Below are 26,326 nucleotides of genomic sequence, written 5' to 3' on the forward strand. Positions count from 1 at the left end.
CACCGTGACACTCATTCACCCTAGAGGGGTCGAGGCTGCCAGTTCTGGAGCCACATGGCCTGGATGCAAATCCCAGCCCTCCATTCGTTGGGTTCCCTCGGGCCAGTCACTGAAACCCCTGAGCCTTGGATGAGGCCCTCTGAGGTTGTGAGGAGCCCGTTAGGGCCTGTATGGACTGTGCTTCGTGCAGGCCTGGGGTTTGATCCAATCTCGCTGGGCATTCCTGAGCTTCGGGGCTTGGAGCTGGACATCTGGGAGCCTCATACGCTTCATCGGAAGCCTAACAGGGCCAAACTGTGACCAGCAGCAGAACTTTGCCCAGGACCATTCATGGCCTGCCTCCTAGACTCTCCATGACCCCTCAGCATCCCTACGCCATCCATGGATGCAGGACCAGACCCCAGAAAGCCTGGACTCAGTCTCTACATCCAGCAGATGGCCTGAGGCAGCATGGTGGTAGGGAAGCCCTCGTCACTGTAGAGGGCTGTGCACATGGGTAGGGAACTGTGTCTCTGAATCCCTGAGGAAAGGAACATACACTTAATGGAGCACCTACTGTGTGCTCCTTGGCACTGGGTGACTTTTTTTTTTTTAATTGTAGGAAAATATACATAAAATTTATCATTTTAACTATTTCAAATGTACAATTCAGTAGTTAAATACATTCACAAGGTTGTGCAACCATCTCCACTATCCATTTCCAGAAAATTACCATCATTGCAACAAAAACTGTCGCCATCGAAAACTAAGTTCCCACTCCTCCCCCAACCCCCACAGCCTCTATTCTACCCTCTGTCTATGAATTTGAGTCTGATGTTTTAACTCCCAGTTTTCAGTTAAGGTAGCAGGCTCAGGGTGGGTGAGGGCCCTGTCTACGAGATTTGAGGCCAGGTGTCTTCCACCCCAGCTTCCTGGATGCTGTGGCTCTAGACCCCATGGGGATGAGGAGTGCTCTGAGCCAAGAGGTACAGTTTCAGGCCCTGCAGAGCCGCCAACTCCTTGTGGGGCTGGGAAGGTGCCTCAGCTTCCCCATCTGTGCAGTGGGAGCAGAATAGATTTGCTGCTTGGGACCTGGCCAAACCCAACAGGGGAAGAGGCCCATCCAGAGGACCAGCTTCTTCTTTCCTCCCTGCTCACCATCCCCAGGGCACATGTCTGGACACTAGTCTTCTAGATTTGGGTGTGCTCCTCACCACAGAGCTCTGGGACAGCCTGGGATATGGTTGCAGGACCCCACGACCTAGAAGAGGAGGTGAATGGGCCTAGAGTTCCCACTCCTCCTGGGGCCGGAGCTCTTTGGTAAAGTGGTTGATGAAGGGCCCTTCTCACAGGTAGTGCAGGACCTAGTGCTATAGTGCCTGAGGGCCGGGTGCCCCAGAGGCGAGAGAGGAGAAATCTGGACTGAGGAGGGCTCAGCACCTACCGGTTCCCCTTGACCTGCCAGTTCCCCTTGGGGTCTCCTGTCCCGCCTATCAGGTGGCAGGGCTCTGTCACACTGGAGCCCTGTCCCCTTCCAGGAAGCAGTCTGCCTCCATCCATCTGACGTGGGGGCCACCCGGCGACGGCTCCATTAGCTGCAGCCCCACTCCCATCTATCAGCCTTATCGGCCTATCTAGAGAGAGAATCTCTTTGGAGCCCGTAGCGCTCCATTTTCTCGGGCATTATTTCCCCGTCTCCTCCCCAGGCCGCCTCCTGCTCGCCACTCTATGCTGTGGCCTTGGCCGCTTCTGCCATGCCCCGTGGCCTTGACCACCACTCTCACCCCATGCTGTGTCCTCTCCCCTTCATCTCCTCATCAGTCACATGCCAGGGCCTTTGCCATGTGTCCCTAAGTGTGTTCTCCATGGCCCTTGATTGGCCTGGCCCCTCCCCACGCAGCCCAGGCCACGTGGTCTGCACCCCCTCCCCCGGGAGTATTAGTAATCTGTCCTCGGAGTGAAACAATCTCGTGTAATCTATCAGTGGCTATCGGGCCCATCAGAGGGCGGGGAGTGGCCAGGCCCAGAGATGGCGCCAACCTCCAGCGTTGATAAAGTTTCTGAGCTGAGCGGAGATGAATGTTGAGTAAGTGCAGGCCGCGCGATAGGATGTGGACTTGGCAGGCCCGCAGCTCCGGCTGAAACCAATCTCTCCCCTATCAGCCAGGCTGGGCTTTCTCAGGCCCCGCTCTTTCTTCCCACCTCCTCCACCTCCCCTTTCTCCGCCTTGCCCCACCCGGCCCTGCCCCTGGGGACAGGGGAGGGAGGGACCTGCCTGCTGACCCTAGAGAGGGGCAGGCTTGGGGCAGGGTAGGGTCCTGATCGAGGCCAAGGGGGTGGCACCCAGCTAAGGGCTGCCTGAATGTACTGGCCATCCACAGCAGCTGGCCTCACTTCAATTCAGTCCAGTGCCCGAAGCCTGCTTAGCTTCTCAGGTGCTGAGAATAAACCCCCAGCCACCTGCCTAGTGCTCTAGCCCCACTGCTTCACCTCCATCATCCTCAGCTGGAGCCAGAACCCACCAACTCTTTCTGCTTCCCAAGCTTTGCATTGACAGTTCCCTCTGCCTGGAGTGCTCTTCCCTGTTCACAGGCGCAGCTTTAATATCGCCTCCTCCTATGAGAAGCCCTTGCTTGCTAACCACCTCCACACTCACCTGCTATTTTCCATCCTAACCATCTTAGCTCTTCATGGTATCTGAGATGCCACAGCATGTCCACACCCACCCTAATGTTCATACACAACATACACACACACACCGTCTGAACCTGTTTGCTCAGGTTGACCTAGCAAGTGGCAGGCGCTCAGGAACCTGGTAGAAGGAGTTCTAGTGCTCTTAGGAATAACTCACACCTGGGGAATCTCCACCTCCTGCAAAGCCCCTTCCCATCCACCCCTTATAACAGCATTACAAGGTCAGTGTGTCAGTACCCATTTGCCAGATGTATAAACCAAGGCCCAGGCAGGCTTCCTAAGCACAGAGCCATATACCCCAGAACCTGGCCCAGCCTCGGTTCTGCCTTGCCCTGAATAGCTGTGCAGGCAGATAGCCCAAGGCCCAAGATGATGCCAGGTGGGGGCTGGTGTAGTCTCAGTTTCCGCATCTGTAGAGAAGAACCAGTTTCCCCACAGCTGGTGTTGAGGAGGGTCCTGGCAGAGCTTCATAAACTGTCAAAGGCTGTGTACTTGTGTCCCAGAGATCTGAGCCGCAGGAGGCCACAGCTCCTCTGAGGGATACCCCTGCTCCCCCTGCACCATAGCAGGGAGGTAGCTGAACACCCCCATGGAGTGGAGAGGGGCTGGCTGGCCCCGGCCACACAGCAAGTAGCTGGTAGAGCCTGGGCCCTGGCCTCAGGGAGCAGACATTTGGGGGTTGGGGGGGGGAATGGCAGACAGATAGCAGTAACAGGGCGATCATGGAATGGACTTGAGAAGGAACTTGAGATGGGGAGGGCTTTTCCAGACCTTGGTCTGTCTGTGACACAAGGCCAGAAAGGGAAACTGAGCCCAGGTGAGGGGAGGCCAGGTGACAAGGCCTCAGGCCTGGGTGTCCGAAGACCTAGGTCCAAATCCCCCACTGCCACCTTTATAAACAGAAACAATGGATGGGGGAGTGCAGGAAAGGGGAGCAGGTGGGCCCCCTGTCCACTCTTCTAGCTATGAGGCCTTGGGCCAGTTTCTTTGTCTCAGTTTCCCCATCTGTAAAGTGGGGTAACACTAAGTTGAGGAGTTGGGGATCAAAAGTGCTGTGTGGTTAAATCTTTAGAACTGGGCCTGCTGCAGAGGCTGCTTTGAGATCATCACTGCTGGTGTTCATTCCGGCCCAGCAGGGGCCAGGCTGGGAGAGGCCCCAGCGCTGCCTGTGGTCCTTCCTGCCCCGTGAGGTCTCCAGGGGCACGTGTGCAGGGAGTGACCAGGTTCACCCTAGGTCCCCCACTGGGCGTAGCCCCCAGGACTGGGGCAGTTAAGCCCCTGAGTTCGGTTAAGGGGCTGGCCACAGGAGGAAGTGGTGGTGGCTGAGGGGCGGGAAATGAATACAGGACCCCTCCACCGGGTGTTAATGCCCTATCTCCCCAAATCTCCCTCCCAGCCTGGAGCCCCTGTACCCACCCAGACCTCAGATACCCCAGAAGGGAAGTTTGGCATCCAGCAATGGAAGGAGGTGGCACACCCCAAGTTTGGGGCTCAGCCCCTGGTCATCCACTCATACATGGGCTCAGACCCCAAGGCAGGATTCTCTCTGGGGGCCAAATGAGACTCCCCAAGTCCCCTCATTCCTCTACCCCAGCCTTCTCTGTGGGGGCCAGGCACGCCCCAGCCACACCTGGCTCTGAGCCAGACCATCTGTGAGCAGCCTGTTTCCCTCCCCCACACCCATCACACCGTCACAATATTCATTAAGCACCTACAGTGGGCCAGGTGCCGTCCCAGAGCTGGGCTACTGGCATGGGCTGTGGCCCATGGTAAGGGCTTGGCTCTGGTACTAAAAAAGATGGGGAGTCATGGGGGGGCCGGTGCTGAGCAGAGGAGGGTAGGTCAAGGTGTGGAGGGTTCCAGGTGAATATCACCAGTAAGCCTGAGTGCAGTGGGGGACACAGGTGTAAACAACTACCCACCAGAGAGCATGACCTTAGAATCTGTGCCGACAGCCCCGGGAGGAAGGAGCTGGGAAGCTGACCACCGGATGGCCAGGGAGCGGGAGGGCCACAGGGCATGGGGGCCCTGAAGCCTGGGAGGAGGTCCTCCTGTCCCAGAAGCTACACGGGTGGGCAGTGGGTCTCATTTCCAAGGCTGGGGCTGTTCTTGGTGACAGCAGCCCCCAGGCATAATGGGGCACAGGGACAAGATATCCTAAAAAGGTCTCATGAGTGTGGTTGCGGCCTTTCCCTGTCATCCACCCGCCGTCTACCAAGGGGAAGGTTTATTTTCTCCTTGGCATCCAGGCCTCCCTGCATACCCTTACAGTGAGGTCCAGTGGTAGCCAGCCCGGCTGCCAGACCTGTGACAAAGTGGGTGTGGGGAGAAGGGACTTGAGAGAAAGGAGAGGGAAGCTGGGGCAAAGAACATTCAAGTTCTGTAAGGGAGGGCCAAGAAACATGGACCTGGCTCCTGGCTGGGTTTAGGGCCCAAGTGAGAGGCACTGGGTGGCTGGGAGTGTGGGAGAGTTGACGAGGAAAGGAGCTAGTGTCTTTGCTTGAGCCTGGGCCACAGGGGACTCTGGGTTTTATTCGGGTACATATGACTGTCCCTCCCAACTTTTAATAAACACACCATTAAATGCTGAGTAACTATTGTATGTGAATTATATCTCCATGAGACCTTTTTAGTTTGTTAGAAGCTGGAGTAGGTCTTAGTGGCTCTTGTCCGTTAGAGCATGGTTCTGTGTTCCCAGAGGGCATGGGGCCCTGCTTGGCACCCCCCGGGTACTGCAACTGTGTGCTTGATGCTGAGGGCATCTCTTTGCCCTCAGATGGCCCAGCGTGTATTGTGACCGCAGCCAGCCACCCTCCTCCAGCCCGGCTTACAGGGACAGTGGCACTCACCGGCACCTCCAAGGCTTGCCCTTGGTGCCTGCTGAGCTATGAGGCTTACAGCCTGGCAGTTACACACAGCAGCTGTGATGGGGACACCAAAACCTGAGAGGCACAAGGGTCTAGGACCCAGACGTCTGTGCCTCTGGAAGAAACGTAGTGAGTTCTCTGTTGCAGGGTGCATTCAGTCAGCACCTGGCTGACCCTTGCTGGAGAAGCAGAGAATCAAACTGCTCAGCCTCTGTGGCTCCTTTGCCCCAGGCCCACTTGGCAGTCGGGGGGAGGGGGAGGGGACAGGACCATGAGGGAGAACATCTGGCCCAGGTCCCCAGAACAGGCAGAGGTTCAGACACTCTCCCCTCTGAGGAGCAGGCTGCCTGCTCAAATAAGCCAAGATTATCTTGCCAACATCCTCTTTGTGGTCACCCTAGCTGTCATTGGGACTGATCCTGGGTTGATGAGAGCCACTGGCAGGCCACAGCAGGGGCCTATGGGCCCCTCCTTGTTTGTATCTCTTGAGACTCCAGAGACCCCTCTGCACTCTGCTGGGACCCTCTGCATCTCCAACAGCACCCTTATCCTCACGGCCATTGGTGCTGTTAGGGCTACTGGGGCAGTGCCTTTCTTGAAGTTGGCTGCAGGTGGGTCACCCTTCACCTTCCCTCTGGGCATTTTGGGGCCAGCAGGGAACATCAGCTGACCAGCTCCCTGCACCCCCCCACTCCCAGCAAAATTGCACAAATGACTTGCAAATAAATGTGAGGCTCCAGGGACACCCAGACTGTGGGAGGAAGAGTTTGCTGAGGGGTGAGAAGGCCTTAACCTGACAGAGACGAGGCAAGAGAGTGTCCTGGCAGAGGGACAGCATGGGCTGAGGCGCTGTGGCTCGAGGGCCAGGGCAGTGGGAGGGGTTTGGTTGCCATCCTGGGAGTGAGGGTAGAGCAGGGAAGAGCTAGGGCGCAGGAGGGGCACCTGCTAAAGGACTAGACCCCACACTGGCGGTGGCATGGAGAGAAGCAGGCAGCTTCAGGCCACATTTAGGGGGGTGGGGGGCTGGAGATGGACCCATTGAGATTACCAGGCTCCATGTGACATCCTCACGGGTCCTGGTGGGAAGTAGGCATGAGAGGACCCGCCGAGAGGAGCTGTCAGTGCCAGGGCCTGCCTGGGTGTCCTGGAGGCCTCCCAGAGCTCCAGCCGCCTCCTATAGGTTCCTGAACCCCTCAAGGGAGCCCCCACCCCCCTGCTGCTGTGATCTCCTGTGAGGCAATGATCCAGAAGAGGCAACAATTCATGTTAGAGAAGCTGTTGAAGTTCTGATTCAGTGAGCTTTTTTCCCAGCCGTGTACCTTCCACTGGGGGCCTAGAACCTGCCCCCTATGCTCGTCCACCTTCCCCAGCCCCCCCTCCTTTTTTTTAATCAGAAGCCCTACTGGGCATGCCTCTGTCCCCATGGGTAGCACAAGCTGACCTCACCAGTCCCCAGCCTGTCTGGGGCCTCTCCGCTCACGGCTCTGCCTTCACCGGAGCCCCACATGCTGGACTCCCTCCTGCTTCCCCAGGCTTGGCCCTGACCCTGCCTTGTCCCTACCCAGCACTTCCCTCTTCTAACCTGCTTCTCTCTGTTCACCTGGGCCTGGAAAGCAGCTCAGCTCCTTGTCAGAATTGTGCATAAAGTATGAGGCACTTGTTCAGAAGGGGCTTGGACAGTGAGTGGAGGCCGCAGGGTGCAGCTAACAGGCAGGTGCTGGGCCAGAGCAGCCAGCTGCCCCTGTGCTCTGTGCCCTGGTTTCCCTGTCTGTCAAACACTGGCTGGATTAAAGACCTATCTGGGAAGGGGTTTAAGGGTGTCCAGTCATGTTCTCCAGTACCCAGGTGAGAGGTAGCTTCACCAGAGGTCACGCTGCTCCTGCCGAAAGGTCAGGCTTCATTCAGACCCAGCTCTGTCTGCTGGCTCCCTAAAGCATGACTCCCTCAGGGAGAGCAGGGCTGTCCCCACCACCTCTCTGCCCCAACATGGCCCAAGCTGCCCGCTGCCCAGCCGTGGGAAAGTCTGAATCTGTTGCTATTTTCTCTCTTTTATCAGGGCCTTATCTGGCCACTGTGCCACCCAGAGGCCAGGGTCTCTCTCCTGGCAGCACTGAGTCCCCACCTGCCCACTGGCTGTCCAGGGCCAGCAAGACAGGAGGCCAGGCCTTCTGCCAGTCTGGGGAGAGGTCTTTCTCTTCTGTCTGCACTGCCCTCCCCAGGCCCCAGCCCCTTAGCACCCCCAGCCCTGTCACCTCCATCCTTACCTCTAGAGGGCCAGGTGGCACTTCCATGGAGAGTTGAAATAATAACAGTTGTAATAATAACCACAAGTCTGTGCTCAGCACCCACCGGCACCATCTTGCCTGAACCCTGACCCCAGCCCATGGCAGGAGGCTGCTATCATCCCAGGCTTTCGGTGACGAAACCAGACTCAGGGGGGCATGGCCTGCACAAGGTCACCAGCCTCGATGTCCTGCTGTTCCTTCTGCCCGGAATGCTTTTCCCTGGCCCCATTTGCAGGCAACCTCCTTTTGTCCCCTTCCAGGTCTCCATTCATTTGTTGCCTCCTCCAAGAAGCCTTCCCTGACAGGCACCTCCACTTCTTCTTGGCTGTATTTGCATTTTTCATGTTTTTTCCTTGGGGGTACATCTTAGTTGCTGCAGGGTCTCCAACGCCTATGGAGGTCTAGCACTCAGTGGACTCAGGAAAGTTTTCATGAGTGAATGAATAAGTGAAGAACTGAGCTAGTGAATTGGTGAGTGAATGAAAGAATAATGATTGAAAAGGAGCCATCAGCCCTAGACAGTTTGTCTCAGTGGTTAGAGCGTCACCCTGCAGACTGAAGGGTCCTGGGTTCGATTTCAGCCAAGGGCATGTACCTCGGTTGCAGGCTCGATCCCCAGCCCTGGTTGCAGTTCATGCAGGAGGCAACCAATCGATGTGTTTCTCTCCCATCTCTCTCTCTCTCTCTCTCTCTCTCTCTTCCTTCCACTCTCTCTGAAAAGCAATGGAAAGAATATCCTCAGGTAAGGATCTAAAAAAAAAAAATGAGCCATCCAATCCCAGGTTCACTGCACCCCAGGATCTGCCTGGTGTCCCTCTCCCAGCTCTGTACCTCCCCGGGCAGGCCAGGATATTGGTATGGGAGGAGCAGGGCACATAACCCACCAGTGTCCACCTGACCCCCAGACCAGTGGCCCAGCATCCAAAATCCTGCCCTAACACAGAAAGGGAGCCTAGGCAGGTGTCTGCACATCTGTTTTCCCCATGTAAGTTGGGACTATAGACGACATTCCCAGAGAGGCATGAATGACCCATGCGATGGGCAGGCATAAGGGAAAGACCCGCACCCGTGGTCAAGCCCCAATCCAGGTGGGAGCTCGCTGGGACATTGCCTTGGTTCTTACACATTTCCAATGGCCTAGCAGGGGTGGTCAGAGTTGCCCCCATTGGACACAGGTACAGTCTGCAGGGGTCAGGGGGAGCTTCATCCAGTGTTTCAAGCCACCTCCATCTGCACCCCAGTCCACCTGGGGCCGGGAACTGAAGTCCAGGGGTATTTTGTCCCCTCCTCGGCTATCAGCTCTTGCTTTCTTCAAGGCAGTTATTCTAAAGGACCCCCCAGCTGCCTTGCCATCAAAGCCAAGAGGGGGTCGTTAATCATTGCTGCTCCAGGAATTGGAAAGAGTTGGGATCATCCCACTGCACAGAGTCTGTCTCCGTAATTCAGTTTTAAAGCATGAAAAAAGGGAGTTGATGAAATTCCACTATCAGTGCTGAGCCAATATGCAAAATATCTCACCCCTAATCAAATAGCTATTATGTTTTCATTTCCATTTCGGCGTCCGGCTTAATGAGCAGGAGACGGATCGGTGCATGTGGCGCCTGCTCACCATGATAACCGAGGGGCTCCGGGCAGCGGGGGCCATGCCCAGTGCTGCCCTGGCTGGTGGTGACCACTGTCATCACCCATGGGTAACCCCAAGACAGGTGCTCATCCTTGGGCATCGGCCTCTGGACCCCACCAGGCAATGGGGTCAGCCTCGCCCTCACTCCAGGTCATTTGCAGGTTGAGGAGAGGTGTGAGGCCACACCCGGCACAGAGAAGGGCCATGGTCTGAGCCTGTGTATGGAAGGGTGACTTATTGGAGGAGGCTCCTGCCCCACCTACCTCCCACCACTGCTTTCTCACCCAGGCCCATGAGCAGGTCAGTTCACCTTGCTGGGCCTCAGTTTATTCATCTGCAAAGTGGGCATGACCCAGGCTTCTGTCTTGGGAGGTGCTGGGAGGTGCATTTGCCCATCATGACTATCATCAGGGTCTGCCTCCCCCTCCACATAACCCCATCACCCTCCTGTTGTCCTCTCCCACCACTCCTCCCTGTGGGGGGGAGTGTACCCCCCTTTTTACACCTTCCCCACCACCTCTACACCCCTGGCTACAGGGGGGCAGGGAGTACAGAGGACATGTATAAAATGCTGAGCACAAGGTAGTGCTTAGTCATAGTGCATCCCCCACCATTTCCCAGGCCCTGCTGGGTGGTGGGTGGTAGTCGCTAATGGTGATGGCAGTTGTGGGCCATATGTACTGTGTGCCAGCCCTGAGCTAAGGTCAGATACAGGTGTTACCACATTTCATCCTGTAAGGTAGGAGCTGTGTGGTTACTGAGCACAGAAAGGTAGAGTTCCTTGTCTGAGGTCACACAGCAAGGACACCTCCTGCCTGGCTGAGCTGTTAGGGTCTCTGAGCAGAGGGTCCCACAGGGACAGGCAGGCTCTGTCCTAGCACAGGGCACCCAGGGAAGCATAGCATCTCACCCATCTCCCTGGCCAGCTGAGAAACCTTCCTACCCGAGCCCCAGGTGGAACCAGGGGTGTTACAGGGGCTTAAGCGGGGACAATGTGGCATGCTGTCTGTGCGTGCTGAGGCAGGCGCTGGGCGGTGCTGCATCCTGGTTGTGGGCTTGTAGCGATTTGCTGGTTGGCCATCGACTCCTGCATTATCAGAGCTGTTTTAATTGTGCTGGAACCGAATTAGCGGCATTAGAATAAATTGCCTCGGCAGGCAGCCTCTTTCTCCACGCTCATTGTCACGCCTTTGTGTAGAGCCGACGCCTTTGTCTTCCCATAAATGGACCCAGCAGGAGCTCAGGGCCTCCCTGGGTGGCTGAGGCCCACTTGGGTAAGGCACCGAGAGTAGGAGCTGCCATCCCACAGGGCCTGGCAGCTATGAGGAGAGGAGTGTCAGCCCCACCCCAATGCTCTGGTCCCTGCATTCCCTGAAAGCAGGTGGCTTCATACCCATTCTCCAGAGCAGGCAGCTGAGGCCTTGAAATCTCATGGCCCATTCAGCAGGAGGGGCCGCAGCTCCTGGGCAACCCCTCCCGCTCTGAATGAGCCACAAAAGGCACCAGGGCTTCTAGAAAGGGACCAGCAAATGGGCTGACCTCAGGATTGTGCTGGCCACAGTGACGGGCAGTACCCACTCAGGGCTGACGCCATGGGAGAGGGGGTCAGAGGCTGGCCTCCACTGCATCCAGTGCTTTCTACCAAGATGCGTGCCAAGGGAGGTTACTGCGGGTCAGGCCTCCCACCTGTCCCAGGGGCACGAGTCTGACCGGTCTGGGGTGTGCCCAGCCCAACAGAGCCTGCTTGTGTGGGCGCATTGAGGAGAGCACAGAGGCTTAGCCTGGGGCTGGTTCTGTGTGGTCTGAGTAATTATAGCTCTGAGGTGTCCTAGGGAGGCTGGGGCTCTGCAGGAGCTAAGTCCAGTGGGCTACAGCTGAAAAATGACCCTGCCCCTTCGTGGACCCTGTGTGGTCCCCAGGGTTAGGATCCATCTCCCCTTACCCACCCCCTGCCCCTGCCTCTAGGTCCGCCCTACTCTTCTCTCAGCCTTGACTCCCCGCCCCTCCTTCCTATTCCATATCGGGGTCTGTCCGGATTCCGGGCCTTTGCACAAGCCGCTTCCTCTGCCCGCTTTTCAGCCGTCAGCCTCATATCAACATCTTCCCCTGAGAATTGCTGGTAGCATCTCTGTCTTTTTTTTTCTCTTTTTTTTTCTCTGTCTTTCTCATTTGCCTCCTCCCTCAGAGCACATGTATAATTTTCTGTTGTTTCGGTTTGGGGCCTGTCTATTGTTTATCTCCCCTGCCGCCTTGGAAGTCCCTGCAGAGTCCAGAGGTCCTGGCACCTCTGCTTTCTAGAACAGTGCCTGCCCTCATGTCCGCGAAAGTTAGGAAAGGCGTCTGCGCCACCAGACACAACTCAGTTTTCACAGCTGCAGCGAGCCATCACCTACCTGTGGTCAGAGAGGTACCCTGAAACGCAAAGAGAAAACCAGCTTTGCACCTCCCTGCTCCATGTCAGTTGCTAGGTTTTGAAAGTAAGCCTGGGAACTCGGCCACCACATGCTATCATAGCCTTGTGGGTTTCCCTGCCCTGCTGCCATCAGCCAGCTTCGGTGGCCCATTGGACGCTGGCTGTTTGCACAGTTGTTACTTGATGGGCAGGCCCCGCCTCCCTCCATCAGCTAACCCCCCAACTTCGTTCAGCCCCTGGAAAACCCTGGCCAAGCTGGGGAGTAAGGGTACAGGAAGGAGGACGCTAGTGATTCGGTGAGAAGCCCCTGAAACTGGACACATTTTGGTCCCTCTCTGTTTTTCTGGGGGGAGAGCACTAGATGTCATCGGATTCCCAGAGGGGTCATGACATATAAAAGGTCAGGAACCACCAGCCACTGAGGTGTGAATCCCAAGCAAGTTGCTGTTGCTTCTAGACTTTTCTTTCTGCTCGTTTTCCTTAGCAACAAGAGGGCCTGAGTGCTTCAGGCTCGGTGGCCTGCGCCCAGAAGCCCCCCTCCCCTGCCTCATTCCGCAGCTGGGGTTAGAGAGTCGGGACCCTCCCCCACACACACCTGCTGACGGGTGGGAGGGGGCAGGGCAGGTGGCCGCAGAGGAAGAGCTTGGGGAGGTACAGTAAGTCCTCACTTAATGTCATTTATAGGTTCTGTGACTCTAAGTTATTTGACATGTGACAAACCAACTTTGCCCTAGGCTAATTGATACAAACCTGAGTTAGTCTCCTACAGCATCTCATCAATGCTGTAAGTAAACGATGTTATTCAAGGACCTGCTGTACCTGGGGCCCAGGCTGAAACAGGGATAGAAGGGGCTTAGGTGATTTGGTGAGCAGAATGAGGGGCACCTGTTCAGTGTCTCTCTGCCCACTGCATGGGCACCATCTGTCTGACGGAGCAGAGGTCGCCAACCTGACCTGCACTCAGGGGCACTAGCTTGTCCAGCTTTGACACCCTCCCAGGGCTGGGCTGGGGTCAGGTCACCTGGGCTCCCATCTGTCTTCTCACCTGTAAGGTGGGCTCCGTGAGGTCCCCCTGTAAGAGCCTCTGGGGAGGGTGGGGATTAGAGTTAGGGGACCTTAGCTTAGGCCTGTGGCACTCTAGCCCTCAGAGGTTGAGTGGAGATACCTGTGTGCTCACCTGTGCCCCATCAGCTATTTATTCCTGTAATCAGCTTTTCTGAGTCCTCCTGAGTGCTGGGCCCTGGGCCCACCCTCAAGAAGCTCCCAGACCTTGGAACCTGAGTGTGGGCTGTTTCCCGGAGGAGGGGTCCGGGGCGAAGGGAACGGCTATGTAAGGTACAGGAGATGTTTACCCGCAGGGGCTGTGAGTGCACATTGGAGTTCTGCAAATCCCTAAAGTGCGTACCTGTGGGGAGGGAAGGCCATAGTGGTCATGTAACCTCCAGGGGCTCCCTGAACCACAAGAGTCCCCATAGCTGTTACCATGGTTTGGAGCAGAGGGGAGAGTCTGAGACCATCATCCTGGCAAGAGCATTCATGCGGCCAGCAGAGGTTGTAGGGTAGGCGAGGTGGAACGGGAAGGCCAGTGACCCCCTAGGTGTTGGAATTGTTGCAGGGGTTGGCCTGATATGGGGTAAGGTTCACACATCAAGTCTTGGGGACCCTGAGGGAGCGCCCACACTGATGGCTTCCCCCTCGTGGCCTCTGACCCCATAGAGTCGCCAGGGTACACCATGATGGGACAGCATCTCATGATTCCCCTTGGGCTGTGTCTGCAGGTTCCCTCGGAGACATGGAGGCTGGAGAAGAGCCCCAGGCCGCAGACATTGGCCTCCCAGAGCCAGAGGCAGCAGCGCCCAAGCCCGAGGCCAAGGGAGAACCCAAGCCCCTGAGCCCTTCCAGTCCAGGTGAGTCGGGCAATGGGTGTAGCAGGCTGGGGTCTGGCACTCTGAGCCACCCCACACCTTTCACATTCTCACCTGTGACTTCATGGGAGCCAATCCTTCTGGGTTTCTACATCTGTGAAGTAGCATTGAGTTTGGTGTATCTGTGTGCCTTATAGGGCCAGGAGACACCCAGGTGGCTCCCAGCCAGGGGCCTGATCCCAGGGGCTGGAGGGGACTGGGGGTAACCCCATTTTATAGATGAGAGAATGCAGCCAAGAGAGGTTAATGACTTGCCCAGAGTCACATAGCCTAAGTACCTGAGCAAGGATCTGAACCCCAAGTCTGAATTCACCTTGGTTCCCATCTCCCCACCTGCTCCTCACCCCACCCCAGGCACCTGGAATCTTTTCTTGGGACCTCCTGGTGGCAGTTTCCCCAGTGGAGGGTGGGACTCATTTCTCAAGCTGAGAACAAGTCTTGGAAGGAGAGGCAGCCCTCCACCCAGGAGTGAATTAACCTGACACCAGGAGGCCTGCTCAGGACAGGTCCTGGAGGGGCCTCAAAGCTGGGGCAGCCTCTTAGGCTAGTTGTACCCCAGAGACCCCTAGTAGGAGGGGCTTCACTGAGGCAGAAGCATTGGGGGAGGTCAGCACTCTCACCTGTTTTCTAGAAGAAGAAACAGGCTGGAGGGCTGGTAGTGGGAGGATGAGGGGCTGGGCTCTGCCTGGGCCATCTGCTGTGAGCCCCGCTCTCCTGCCTCCCTGGATCCTCCACCGTGACCGTGGGTGGTGATTGTGCTCCCATTTCCGTGACATACTACAGATGCACACCCAGGCTGAGGTACTCCCAGGCCTAGTCTGATGGGGGAAACAGCCACAAACTGGAGCATTTGGGAGGGTGGTAAGTGGGTGGGCATGACTGGAGTGAAGGAGAGGTGGGGGGGAAGGACACTGAACAGAGACCCAGAGGATGGGTAGAGCCGCTCATGCTGTGGGTGCACAGGGAAGGGTATACCAGGCAGCGGCTCCTGCAGCGCAAAGGCCTTGGTAGATTGGAGAGTAGACGGCAGGAGAGCTCTGCAGGGGAGGAGGCGGCGGCTAGAAGCCAAGGAGGGACAGGGGTGGGCAAATGTTCCAAACAGACCTCGGTCTCTGGCAGGGAGGTTCCTTCTCACTGTGGATCCCCCCATCCCCAGCATTTCCCAGTCCCAGAGTATCAGGGTCCCCCTGCGATGACCACAGGTCCAGGAGCCCAACAAGCCTCCTCTGAGACCTGCTGGTTCCTGTGTCCCTTTCCCCGGCAGCAGGCCCATTGGAGTCACCGGGGCTATGACAGTGCGAGGAGCCTGGGCCAGTGGGACTGGAACCCAGGGCTGGGCCTCGCATCACCCTCAGCTCACCGGAGACTATGGGGCCTTGTGAAGGGATCAGGGGCCTGGCCAGCTGTGGTTCATGATTGTTATCTCTGCCGTCATCATCATCATCATCATCATCATCATCATCATCATCACCACCACCTCACATTGCTTAGTGGAGCACCAGCCTTCCCCCCAGCTGGTCTCCAGCTCATATTCCTGTCCTTCCTGAGCCTCAGTTTCCGAATCTGTAGCTGGGCATGATCCCCTCAGGATGGCCTTTGGGGCCGAGGGAGTGTGTGAGGGGCCCCTTGTCACCATCACATTACTATTAGATGCTGTGCATGGGAGGCCTCGCAGGGGCCTTGATCTGCCAAAGGGCAAGTGGCTCGTTACTTGTGGACTTTGACCCAGTGGCTTTCCTAGGGTGCTGGGCCCCTTATCTGATCCGGGAGCTGGGGCTGCACGGGGGCGGGGTGGGGAAGGAGCTGGAAAAAACAGCCGGGGTTGCACCTGGCACAGGCCATGGTGATAACTTGGTGATGGGCGAGATAAGGCGGCAGGAGCAATATATGCCTCTCGGGCGGGCCCAGCGCGGCTCCCTCTCAGTGGCTGGAGCTCAAATGCCAGCCATGTTGATTTATAGCCAAAAATAATAGGACTTTTATACTGTGTGATTGATTTATTTGATGTTAATCATGGCCCTTATCTTGGGTATTAATAATCTGCCAGGCGCGTGACGTCACCAAGGGGGGGCTTTTATGGGAGCTCATCGATTGGGGGCTGAGGTAGTTATCAGGCCAGCAGGGAAGGCAAATATGCCCTTTGGGCTGGAATTGGGTGCAGGGCCTGCTGGAGAGGCCCCCAGCTGCCCGAGGAGGAGACCGGGAAGGCGGAGCCCACATGTATGCCCCTGGCCTGGGCGTGCCTGGTAGGGCATCCTGCACTCTAATTATTAACAGCAGCTGGAATAGCAATTATTATTGCTACAATTAATGAGGGGGATGAGGGGTTTTAAAGGCCAAGGGGAAAATTGATATGTCTGATCCTCCCCAATTAGAGCAAGTCTAGGGGTGGGTGACCTTAGGCACATGTTCACCAACCTGGGCCTTGGTGTCCTTCCTGGCCACAGGGTGGGCAAGAGGTCAGGCAACTTGGTGCCCAGAACTTGGCAGGGCCTGATGGTGTTTTCCTCCCTGCAGAAGCTAATCCCCTGCCCCCACCACCGACACCGCACCCCACTTCCCCTGGAGACCCCAAGGAGACGGAGGCGCAGGAGCCAGAGACGAGTCTGGAGGAGGAGACCAGCAGCTCCTGGAGTGGGCCAGGTAACCATGCCTGTGGTAATGTCCAGCAGCATTGCCCCGGGCCCAGCCTTCTGGGAGCTGACCGCTCTGATAGCTCAGGTGGAACAGGCCTGCCCTGCTGGCTGGAGAGGTTGGTGGCAACCCACTGGGCCCAGGCCTGTGCCTGTTCCAAAGTCCAGCCTGCCTATGGGGCCAGTGGTATCGCTGGAGGCAAGCACTGAGCCGTGCCATGCTCAGAGCTGAATCCCAGGCCTGGTGTGGCAAACCAAAGTGTCCTGAGGGTTCCCAGGAAGCAGAATCTGGTCTGGCTTGGAAAGAGGAGCAGGTGTCCCAGGAAGCTGAAACAGCCAGGGCAAAGAGGGAGGTAGGTGGTACATGCAAAGGGCCTTCCCACCTGGGCTGGAGTTTTAGAGCTGTACAGGTGCTCAGGCCTGTGCAGGGTAGCCCGCCCCCATCCTGCCCCTGGGGTGGCTACAGGCACCTGGGAGACAGGAGGTAGCTGCAAACTGCCTGGTCCTGGACCATAGGGAGTGTCTCTGAGAGTGGTTCTGGGCATCCGGTCACACAGAATTCCAATTTGCAGCTGGAATTCTGACCTTGGAAGTCCCACCAAATGTGTTCTTTCTGCCCCGCCCAACTCCACACATTTGCGAAGAGAAGTTAGAATGTCAGTTATCTCTATGGCTCTTCAATTCAGGGACGCGGGGTGGCGTGTGGGAGGACTTGGCAGGGCTGCATCTCCAGGCGCAGGTACAGCTTGCCATGGAAGGCTGTTATGTGGGAGCTGGGAAGGAGGAGGCAGGGTGTGGTCCTTGGTGACTGTAAGGATGGAAGGGAGACTGTGTACTCATGCCAGGCACATGTGTGGATGCAACTAGCATTTATTGAACACCTGCAATGTACCAGACACCTGTGAGCACAGTCTTCAGGGAGTGTGCACACATACAGGCGTAGTAATACACATGAGGTTCATGACCAGCAGGAAAAAGGTACATGGTGAGGGCCTCACCTTGCTGGGGGTCACAGAAGGCTTTGTCAGGGCAGAGGGGCACAGAGTGACCAAGGGGCTTGTCTAGGGTCACTAGCTGGGAAGTGGCAGAACCAGGTTTGAACCCACCACCTGGCTCCCAAACCGGCTATGGGAGCGCCAGCCTGAGTTGTCACCCAGGTGGTGCATGTCCACCCCACAGTGTCAATACCATCACCCCCATTTCACATAGGACAAACAGAAGCCCCTAGAGATCAGAACCTGATCCCAGGCCAGGGCCGGGGTACACCCAGGAGCTTCCTGTGCTATTTGCATCCCTGGGGGCCAGGGGGCTCCCTATCAGCTCCCACAGATATGAAGTGGGCAGCGATGGGCCGATAAGTGGCCGCTGGCCAACCGCCGCGGTGGCTACCCCCTATCAGACCCCAAGCAGGCCACACTTATCACCCAGCCAGGGAAGCCAGAGAGGCCCAGTGGGCTCTTATCTTTCAGGGGCCACCCGTGCCAGCAATGGTGCGGCAGGGCTTCGTCGGGGCCCAGCTGGGTTGGTGTCCCCGAGGGCACTGCCCAGCAGTGACCGTCTAGGGGATAGGGGTGCAGCCAGTACCTGGCCACCTTCATCTGCAAGTCCTGGTGCTCTTTGTAAGTTGAAGGCCCTCTCTCTTGTTCCCTGTCCCTCTGAGCCCCCTCTGCCTGTCATGTGTGAGCGTCTCTCTCTGTCTCTCTCTCTCTCTCTCTCTCCCCCTGTCCTTTGATCCTTGACCTGCAGCTAGTCCCCAGACTTCACGTGTGAGGGAAAACGCAGCCCCTACCCTCACCAGCAGCTCATGAGGCAAGCTTGGGGGCACCACCTACCTGTCCTCTCTGGGATGGGGGTGGCAGCTTGGACCACAGTGCACCCTACGCTGTCTGGCTTTGGGCGAGGGACTGGGCGCAAGCCTCAGTTTCCCATCTGGCCTGAATGAGTGTGGGAGCTGGTCACCACACAGAGCCCAGGGCTCCACATACATGCCACAGCCCATACTGGCTGCCCTTCCTCTCCTTTCTGGCTGCCATCTGCTGGTCGGGATCCAGGTGACAGCAGCCCAGGGGAGAGGCCAGGCCTCAGTGCCCCTCTCTGCAGCTGCACGGTGGCTGCAGCGCAGTAGCCCTGCCTCCAGTGGTCAGGGCCCCAAGCAGGCAGCCAAAAGAACCCCCAGGTGGCACCCACATGGCACTGGGCAGAGGAGAGGCCTCCCTGCCCCTCTTCTCCCAAGAGGCCCTTCATAAACACTACAAATACAAGTGAGGTCCTGGACGTGCAAGGGCTTTGTAAGCACTAGAGTGCAGGTCCTGGGGCCTGCATGTGACCGTCGCCACTCTTTCCCATCCCATCATCTCCAGGCCCCATTAGTGCCTTACCCTATCTTCCTCCTACCACTGGCTGATACCTGATGACTCCAGAGCTCCAAAATAAGACTGGGGAGGTGTTCAGGGTATTTGTTTTCATTTTCTAAAGTTATGAGCTGTGTCAGCTGCTGGTGGCTTGGTTCTCAGGTGTTACTGCTTCAAGTGGGACCCTCGAACTGTCCTGAGAGCAGGAGCACAGACCCCAACTCAGCCTGCCCAGCCTGGGTCCAAACTTTGTTGAGTGACTAGACAGGTTGCTTGTCGTCTCTTGGCCTCAGTTTTCTTATGTGTTCAGTAGAGCTAAGGAGAGTGCCGGCCCCTCAAGGAACTGTGAGGAGAGAGCCGTGCCTGGTGCAGAGTGAGCACCCCACCTCGGCTTTACCTTCAGGGCTGCCATCTTGCTCTGGCAGCCTGCGTTACTCTGGAATTGGGGGTGTAGTCAGGTTCTAAAGCAGAAGCCATGGTATGGCACAGCGAGAGTTCCACGCTTGGGGCCAGCCAAGCTGTGCATCCATGGAGCAGGGAGAAGCACCTTCAGCTCCCTTGTGGGTGGTGTTCATCTCAGCCCCACAGATGCCATTACCCACCCCTCACCCAAGATGCCCCTCTCTGCACCAGAGCCAGATCTCCTGTCTGTCAGAGCCCAGGGTCCAGGCTGGGTTAGAGGCCCAGCTCTGCAATGACACCGCCGTGTGGCCTCTGAGATGTCACCTTCTCCTCTGAACCACCAGAGGTGGGTGAGAGCTAGGGCAGAGGTTCACTGAGGAACGCTAACTATGCCTGGGATGTTCACCTCCTGGAGCTCAAGCAACACCAGCTTGAACTGTGGGTGGGAAATGAGGGGTCCTAGGGAGTGTGTGACCCTGGAGGGCCGACAGCAGGAAGGTCTGAGAGCATGTGAGAGGGGGAGGGTGCCAGGTAGAGGGCACAGCCCATGCAAAGGCCCAGAGGTGGGATCAAAGCCCAGCAAGGAGGCCCTAGGGCCCAAGGACAGGAGGAAGAACCAGGGAGGGATCAGTTGGGTAGCGTCTGGTCCCAAGGGAGAGGAGGTGGGGGTGGGATCTGAGCAGAGGGGGATCTGGCTCTGCCAAGAGAAAGTGGGCAAGTACAGATCAGGGGACCCACTCCAGCCTCTGGCCTATGGGGAGAGAGTCACAGCTCTCAGTGGGTAAGGCCACCCGCAGGGCTGGGAAAGGGGACATTGGGCCTGAGCTGGCCCAGCCCAAGCCTTCAGCCCAGCTCAAAGGGAAAGGGGGCAGGCAGCAGGAAGAAGGAGAGCTCAGTAGTTTTATCTTTGAAATGACCTTGTTTGCTGGAGGGGCTGACTGTTTAAAATTATGATATGCAAATGGCTGCAAGCTATAATCTATAATCCCCAAAGCCTGTCTGGGAGGGCGGCTGCCATTGCCTTTACCCTGCTAGCCCAGAGCTCTCTACTCCTCAGGGGTTGGCTCCACCCACCCCATGTCCCATCCCCACTCCAGTCCTCTGTCCCCACACCTCCCACCACCCTCGTTCCCCTCCATCTCTCCACTTAACATCCAGAAGAAGCAGGTCAGACAGACAAGCAGCCCCCATATGGACTGAGAGCCCTGAGAGTCCCATCTGACTGTGTGGGGGTCCTAGGCCTGTCACCTACCTCATGATTCTGTCCAAGCTTCTGTCCAGTGGCAGTCGGCATGGCCTCGGCCTGCCTGGTGGGTCATGAGAAGACGAAGGGAGCGGCCACAGTGTGTGGGGCTGGGCCCAGGTTTGGGCCCCCAGGGGGGCATCGTGTATGGGGTCCCCTCCCCTTGGAAGCCCTCTAGGGTCTCTTCCCACTGAGTAGCCCCTTGGCCAGCAGAGGAAGGGTGACTTGCCCCCTGAGGGTGGCTAGAAGAGGCTTCATTCCTCTGACCTACCTCCCTCCCCTCCCCGCCCCACCCTCTGTGCCCAGCACAGAGTGGACTCCAAAGAGCACAGTCTGTCTGGCACTCTGTCTGCCTGTTTGGAGGCAGCAATGTGGTCCAGATGCCCTGGATGCTGAGCGCAGGGCTGTTCACCGTGGGTGCCGTACTCACTGCGGAGCAGGAGGGGAACCCAGGAGGCCTACTGGGCTCCTCACCAGCCCTGGGGACATCAAGTGGCCATGAGGGCGGCCTGAGCTTCACAGGCCGAGGAAGGAAGGGGGTAGCCAGGGTCACATTTAGTGGTCAGGGTAGTGGATACCCAGGCCTGTGGCCTGGCTGTGTGATCAGGGCCCCAGGAGCAGGGTCTCCTTCACCCATAAATGTCTCAGGCCTGGAATTCTTTCCTGGTGACCACTGTTTACGAAATAAATTCAATGGCCCAAACATCAGTGTCACCGTCTTTGTCCCAAGCTCCATCCCCAGCACTGTAGGGGCTGATGGGTAGGCTGGCCATGTTCCCACAGCACTGCTGGTCAGGTGGTTGGAGCCAGGTCAGCACCATACCCCTAACCCCCAACCCCAAGCCGAGGCCTGAAGGACAAATTGGTGTGGAGCAGGCGAAAGTGTTCAAGCAAGGAGCTAGCGTGCACAAAGGTCCTGAGGTTTGAAGTGGGGTGTGGCTCAGGCATTAGAGGCTGGAGTGGGGGTGGGGAAAGGTAGGATGGGGCATGCATGGGTCAGGGTTTGGGCTCAATGCCATGGACTGTGGGGAGATGCCTCTATTTTCTTGGCTATAAAGTGGGAGGGCTGAAGGGTTTTAAGTGGGGCATTTGGTCAGCTGCCATACTGAGAATAGGTTGGGAGTGAAGCAGCTGCTGTGAGGGGCTAGAGGAGACATCTGTCAGCCATTTCCTGCTTGGAGATTGGAGCCTGGTTCCCCCATCCCCAGGGCCTAATGGCGCCTGCTGGAAGCTGGGAATCCTCGCCCTGGAGGGTGAGCGAGGGCGTAGGGCTGGCTATCTGGGCCTTGCTCGGCTGACTAATCTTGCTGCCTGGAGTTTCTATGCAAACCTCAAGGTTTGTTATCGGGCAGTGGGCGGGCAGGCGGCTGAGGCAGGACGGCCTGTCCTGATGGACAGCCCAGGAGATGGGCCGATACTGCCCGGCCACAAGTCACCTCCCGCCAGCTCGGCATGTGTGGGTGGGAAAAATCATTTCAGCTATTTTGCTTTATCACCGGGCCTGGCATTGCAGCCTGATAGGCCTATTTGTCTTAGATTAACAGATAGGGGAGGGCCACTGGAGGGGGACGATGGCTGATGTCAGGGGTCAACCAGGAGTCAGCTCCAGGGACCAGATCTGACCAGTGTCTGGGTCAGGAACCACCTCTTTCTGGGTGTCCCAGGGAAGGGGGTTCATACCAGGTGCCCCAGAGGGACATGTTCCCTTCACCGTCCTGACCTCCCCACTTCATAGCTGAGCAAATTGAGACTCAGGAGAACAGCAAAATCCTGAGCAGGGGTCTGTGTGTCCCTGCAATCAGCCATCCTTTCTTCCAGGTGTTTCCTAAGCACCTACTGGGGGCCAGGCACGCTACAGGTGCCAGAAAAGACAGGCTCGGTCCCTCCCTCATGGAGGTGTGTTGTGGGGGTGACACAGTCCATAGAACCAGAGGAGCATGGGACCTACAACCCAGGAGTGGGCAAGGGAAGGGAAGGTGGTAGTTTGTTCACTCAACAAACACTTGTGTATTAAGCTCCTGCTTGGTGGGTGCCAGCAGAGTCCAGGCACTCAGGGAGCACATGTTCTAGTTAGGGAGACAGAGACTAATAAGGAAGTAAAATTGTCATGTGTTTCAGGGGGTGAGGCTCTGGAATAAAAGAAAGAAGGGGGGCCAATTCTAAATTGGGTGGCCAGAGTAGGCCTCGCTGAGCCCATGTTTGAGCAAAGACCAGAAAAGTAAGGGGAGCCAGGCAGAGAGCACAGTGCAGGCAAGAGCCCTAAGGCAGCAGTGTACTTGGCTGGGTCTGGAGTGAGTGCAGGGTGAGGAGGTGGGCTCAGAGCATGGGGCCCCATTGTAATGGTTGTCTTGGAAACGGAGTTCAGAGGTCATAGGTTTTGGCCAGCACAGGCTGAAGGTGACTGGCTGACCAATGGACTGCCCACCACCCCAGGTCCCCAAGCTCTCTTCATGATCCCTCCCCAGGGCATCGGTCCCCAGGCCGGGTTAGGGCCTGAACCCTTAGCCTGTATCCACCACCAAAGCTCAGAACTGCCCATCTCTCTGAGCAAGGCCCTGTGGGCGGAACACCTGGGACAGGGCTGAGGTGGGGCTAGGAGCCCATGGCCTCTCTTTTGTGGCTGGCAAGGCCCATATGGATGCTGCCTCCTACACTGCCCCAGGGGCCTGGGCCACCAGGCCATGCACAGCATCTCAGAAAGCCTTGTGCAGAGGGGCTTCTGCAATAAGACCCCCCCCACTCCCTCTCTAGTAGGAAAACTGAGGCACAGAGCTGGCTATGGCTTCCCCCATGGCCAGGCTGCTCACCTCCTGGGCCCTGGGTAGCCCCCTCACTGTGTTCACCAGTTCCTCACCGGAGGAGCTGACCACCTGGCACCCACATCAGCCCTGCCATGGCAGCTGCTCCTTGGCCTGGTTCTGACTCCACCCTCTGCCCCCAACAAAGATGCCTGGGCCTTGGGGTTAGAGGTTGGAGGGGTGGTCAGAACCTGTGGGAGAAGCAGGCTGTCAGGGCAGCTCTTTGGCAAGACTCCCATCCAACTCCCATCCAACGACTCCATAGGAGCTTATCCCCATTTGCTCACTCACATGCACTTTTATTTATTGAGTGCCTACTGTGTGTCGACCCCTGTTGTAGACATTGGGGGTATAGTATGAGCAAAACAGACCAACCACAGCCCTCTCAGAGCCTCAGGCAGTAGCACAGAGAGAGCAGTCATTCAGGGGCATAGGCTAAGCAGGGAACACGGACAGCAATAGAGGGGTGGTTAGGGGGCCAGGGCAGAGCTGCCCCTCACCCTCAAGGGTTTGCACAGAGAGCTGTGGATCCTGGGTAAACCGGCCCACAGAGCAGGGTGTGCAGAGACCCTGCATGCAGGTGCACCTGCAGGGGAGACAAGGAAAGAGCAGAAGGAGGTGAGGGCTGATGACTGGGCTGGTTGCCATGTGGGGAATGGACTGTAGGGGTTCAGGGTAAGCATGGAAGACGTGTGAAAAAGCTGAGACTGAAACTTGGTGTCAGATGCCAGACTCCCCATTTACAGATTTGGAAACTGAGGCCCAGAGAGGTTGGTCGGCTGCCCCAGCACCACCACTGGGCAACTGAGAGAGCTGAGCCCGGAGTCCCCCTCCCAGAGAGTGGCCCTAGCCTACCGTGTCCTGGCCCAGCCCCAAGTGGTTCTCAGGGGCTCCCAGGGCCTCTCCTCAGAGGGTGCAGACACTGTGTGGATGGAGAGGGAGTGAGCAGTCAGGGGGCCCGGCAAGGACCGTGGCTGGGGCCCAGGTCTTTGGCTGTCCTGGCGTCTGGGGGGCCCGGGCCTGGCTGCCTGCCCGCCCATGCTGCCCGCTGACCTCACCGGCCTTCCGGGAGCGCCTATCTGTGGCCAGGGCAGCCTATCTCGGCCGCGGGTGTTAATCAAGCCCGGCTTCCTCCTCCGCCCTCCCGCCGGCTTCCTGCCTCGGCCAGCCCACCCAGCTGGGTTCTGCTGCGAGTCTAAGCATCAGCCTTTGCCTGGCCTGCCCCTCCCAAGCATCAGTTGGTCCGCCTGCCCCCACCTGGGGGGCCCCTGGTGCCTTGGCTACCAGAAGTTTCCTTCCCTGCCCTCCTCCTGGGCCTAAAATCAGAACCACCACAGCCTGGCTATGTTGTCTGGGGTGCATCTGCTCTCTTTTCTGAGCCTCATGGTAAAATGGCTCCAGATGCACACAGAGGACCCCAAGGGTCGGCAGGGCTGGCCATTACTGCCACGGCTACCACTATTCCTTTGTCAGTGCCCATGCTAGTGTTGGCACAGCCCCTCCTCCTGGCACCAGCACTCCATGCTCTCACTCTTCCTAGCTCTGTCACTGTTTTTGGGACTAGTGCTGTCACTGTCACTGCTGCTGTTGCTAGCACTGTTGCTGTCACTAACACTGGTACTCATATTGGTACTCTGTCACTAACAAGGTCCCTGTCACCAGTACTGTTACTGTCCAATTTCCCCTTGCTGGCACGGCTCCCACACTGGTACCAAGGCAGACCTGGCTTCCAACTGTCAACTCTGTCGCTGGGGGTCTTGGGTCCCTACTCAAGCTGCTCCTCTGTGGGATGGGGACAGGATTTCAGGATGTCTGGAGGTGACAGGAGGGCTGGGACAGGCCTGGGCAGGGCAGGGCAGCAGGAAGGCAGCGTGTGCAATGTGGTGGCCCTCTCCAAGCATGCCCAGGGCTGTGCAGTCCCTGGGGCTCTGGTCCCCAGGGCATGGTATTGGGCTGTCCCTAGAGACATGCAGCCTCAACTGGGGTATGTCAGGGTCACTGTCAGGCAGTTCCCTCCTCTATACCAGCTGGCTCTCATTGCCCAAGAGAGAGACAGAGGCAGCCTGCTGTCAGTCATACACAGCACTGCCCTTGTGCCAGGCACCATTTGTCATGGGATCTCCCTCAGCTCCAAAGTGGGCTATTTGATCATACACACTTGACAGATAAGGAAACTGAGGCTGGACAAGCTGCAGTGTTTCTCTCTGACCCGGGATGGGAACCAGGCCACCACTGACCCCACAGGCCTGCCAGCCTGCCCACTTGCCCTCCCCCCATGTGATTTAACACTTTGTTCTCAGAGAGCCCCTCCCCCTGCCAGACGAGCTGGGCTCCTTATTTATTTATTTATTATTCTTCTATCTCTGTATGTAACTTTTGATTTCCTCACTGCGTTTTTCCATTACGGCAGCGGTGGACGTAGCCGATAAGATCGATCCCCGGAGATGGGACAAAGGGGCCGCCATCGGCTTGAGGGCTGGTCATATCCTGCCCGAAAGGGCCGAGCAGGGCCTGAAATGAGGCACGATGCTATCTCGGGGACTTATTATGTGTCATAGTGGGGAGGGGGCCCTGCCTGCCTTGGCCCCTCCCCCCTCCCCGCCAGAACCCTCCTTTACCCCTCCAGACAGACTCCTGTGTCCCACCCATCCTCAGCCCCATCCCTCACAGGACCCCAGAGCACCCTCAGCAGTGGGCCCTTGAAAGGGCTTTGGCCCCAGGTACCCATCTGGGCCGTCCCTGTGCCCCTTGGCCTCCTGGGCTGTTCCTTCAGCTTCCCTGAGCCTCAGTGTTCCTGTCTGTCACCAAGACTCCCTCTGCTGCCTGGAGCGACTGGTTGCAGTGGGCTCTGGACACCTACCCCTCTTCCCCAAAAAATACACCCCCAGGTGCCCAGGCTGGATTGTGCACGGTACTGTGATGTTCTTGCCTTGACTCAGCAGATCAGCTTCTAGGAATTTATCCCAGAAAAATAATCTCAGCGTGGCAGGCATAGGGTGGTGAGGATAGTCATCACGTCATGTTGAAGATAGCGAGCCGTTTATTTTATCTTATTTTATTTTATTTATTTATTTATTTATTTATTTATTTATTTATTTATTGCTGGCCTGCA

General features: G+C 57.3%; 1 protein-coding gene across 4 annotated transcripts in view; it reads left to right on the plus strand.

Annotated features, from left to right (window-relative positions):
* The window catches only part of ZFPM1 (zinc finger protein, FOG family member 1), a 74,349-nt gene that overhangs the window by 16,347 nt on the left and 31,676 nt on the right, over positions 1–26,326 (plus strand). For all 4 annotated transcript variants that reach the window (XM_081118914.1, XM_081118916.1, XM_081118917.1 and 1 more), the window contains exons 2-3: positions 13,641–13,769; positions 16,305–16,430. In XM_081118914.1, the coding sequence (XP_080975040.1) occupies positions 13,641–13,769; positions 16,305–16,430 (255 nt within the window). The remainder of the gene's footprint in view (positions 1–13,640; positions 13,770–16,304; positions 16,431–26,326) is intronic.

The sequence above is a fragment of the Miniopterus schreibersii genome, assembly GCF_964146895.1.
Source record: "Miniopterus schreibersii genome assembly, chromosome: 18".
Lineage (NCBI taxonomy): Eukaryota > Metazoa > Chordata > Mammalia > Chiroptera > Miniopteridae > Miniopterus > Miniopterus schreibersii.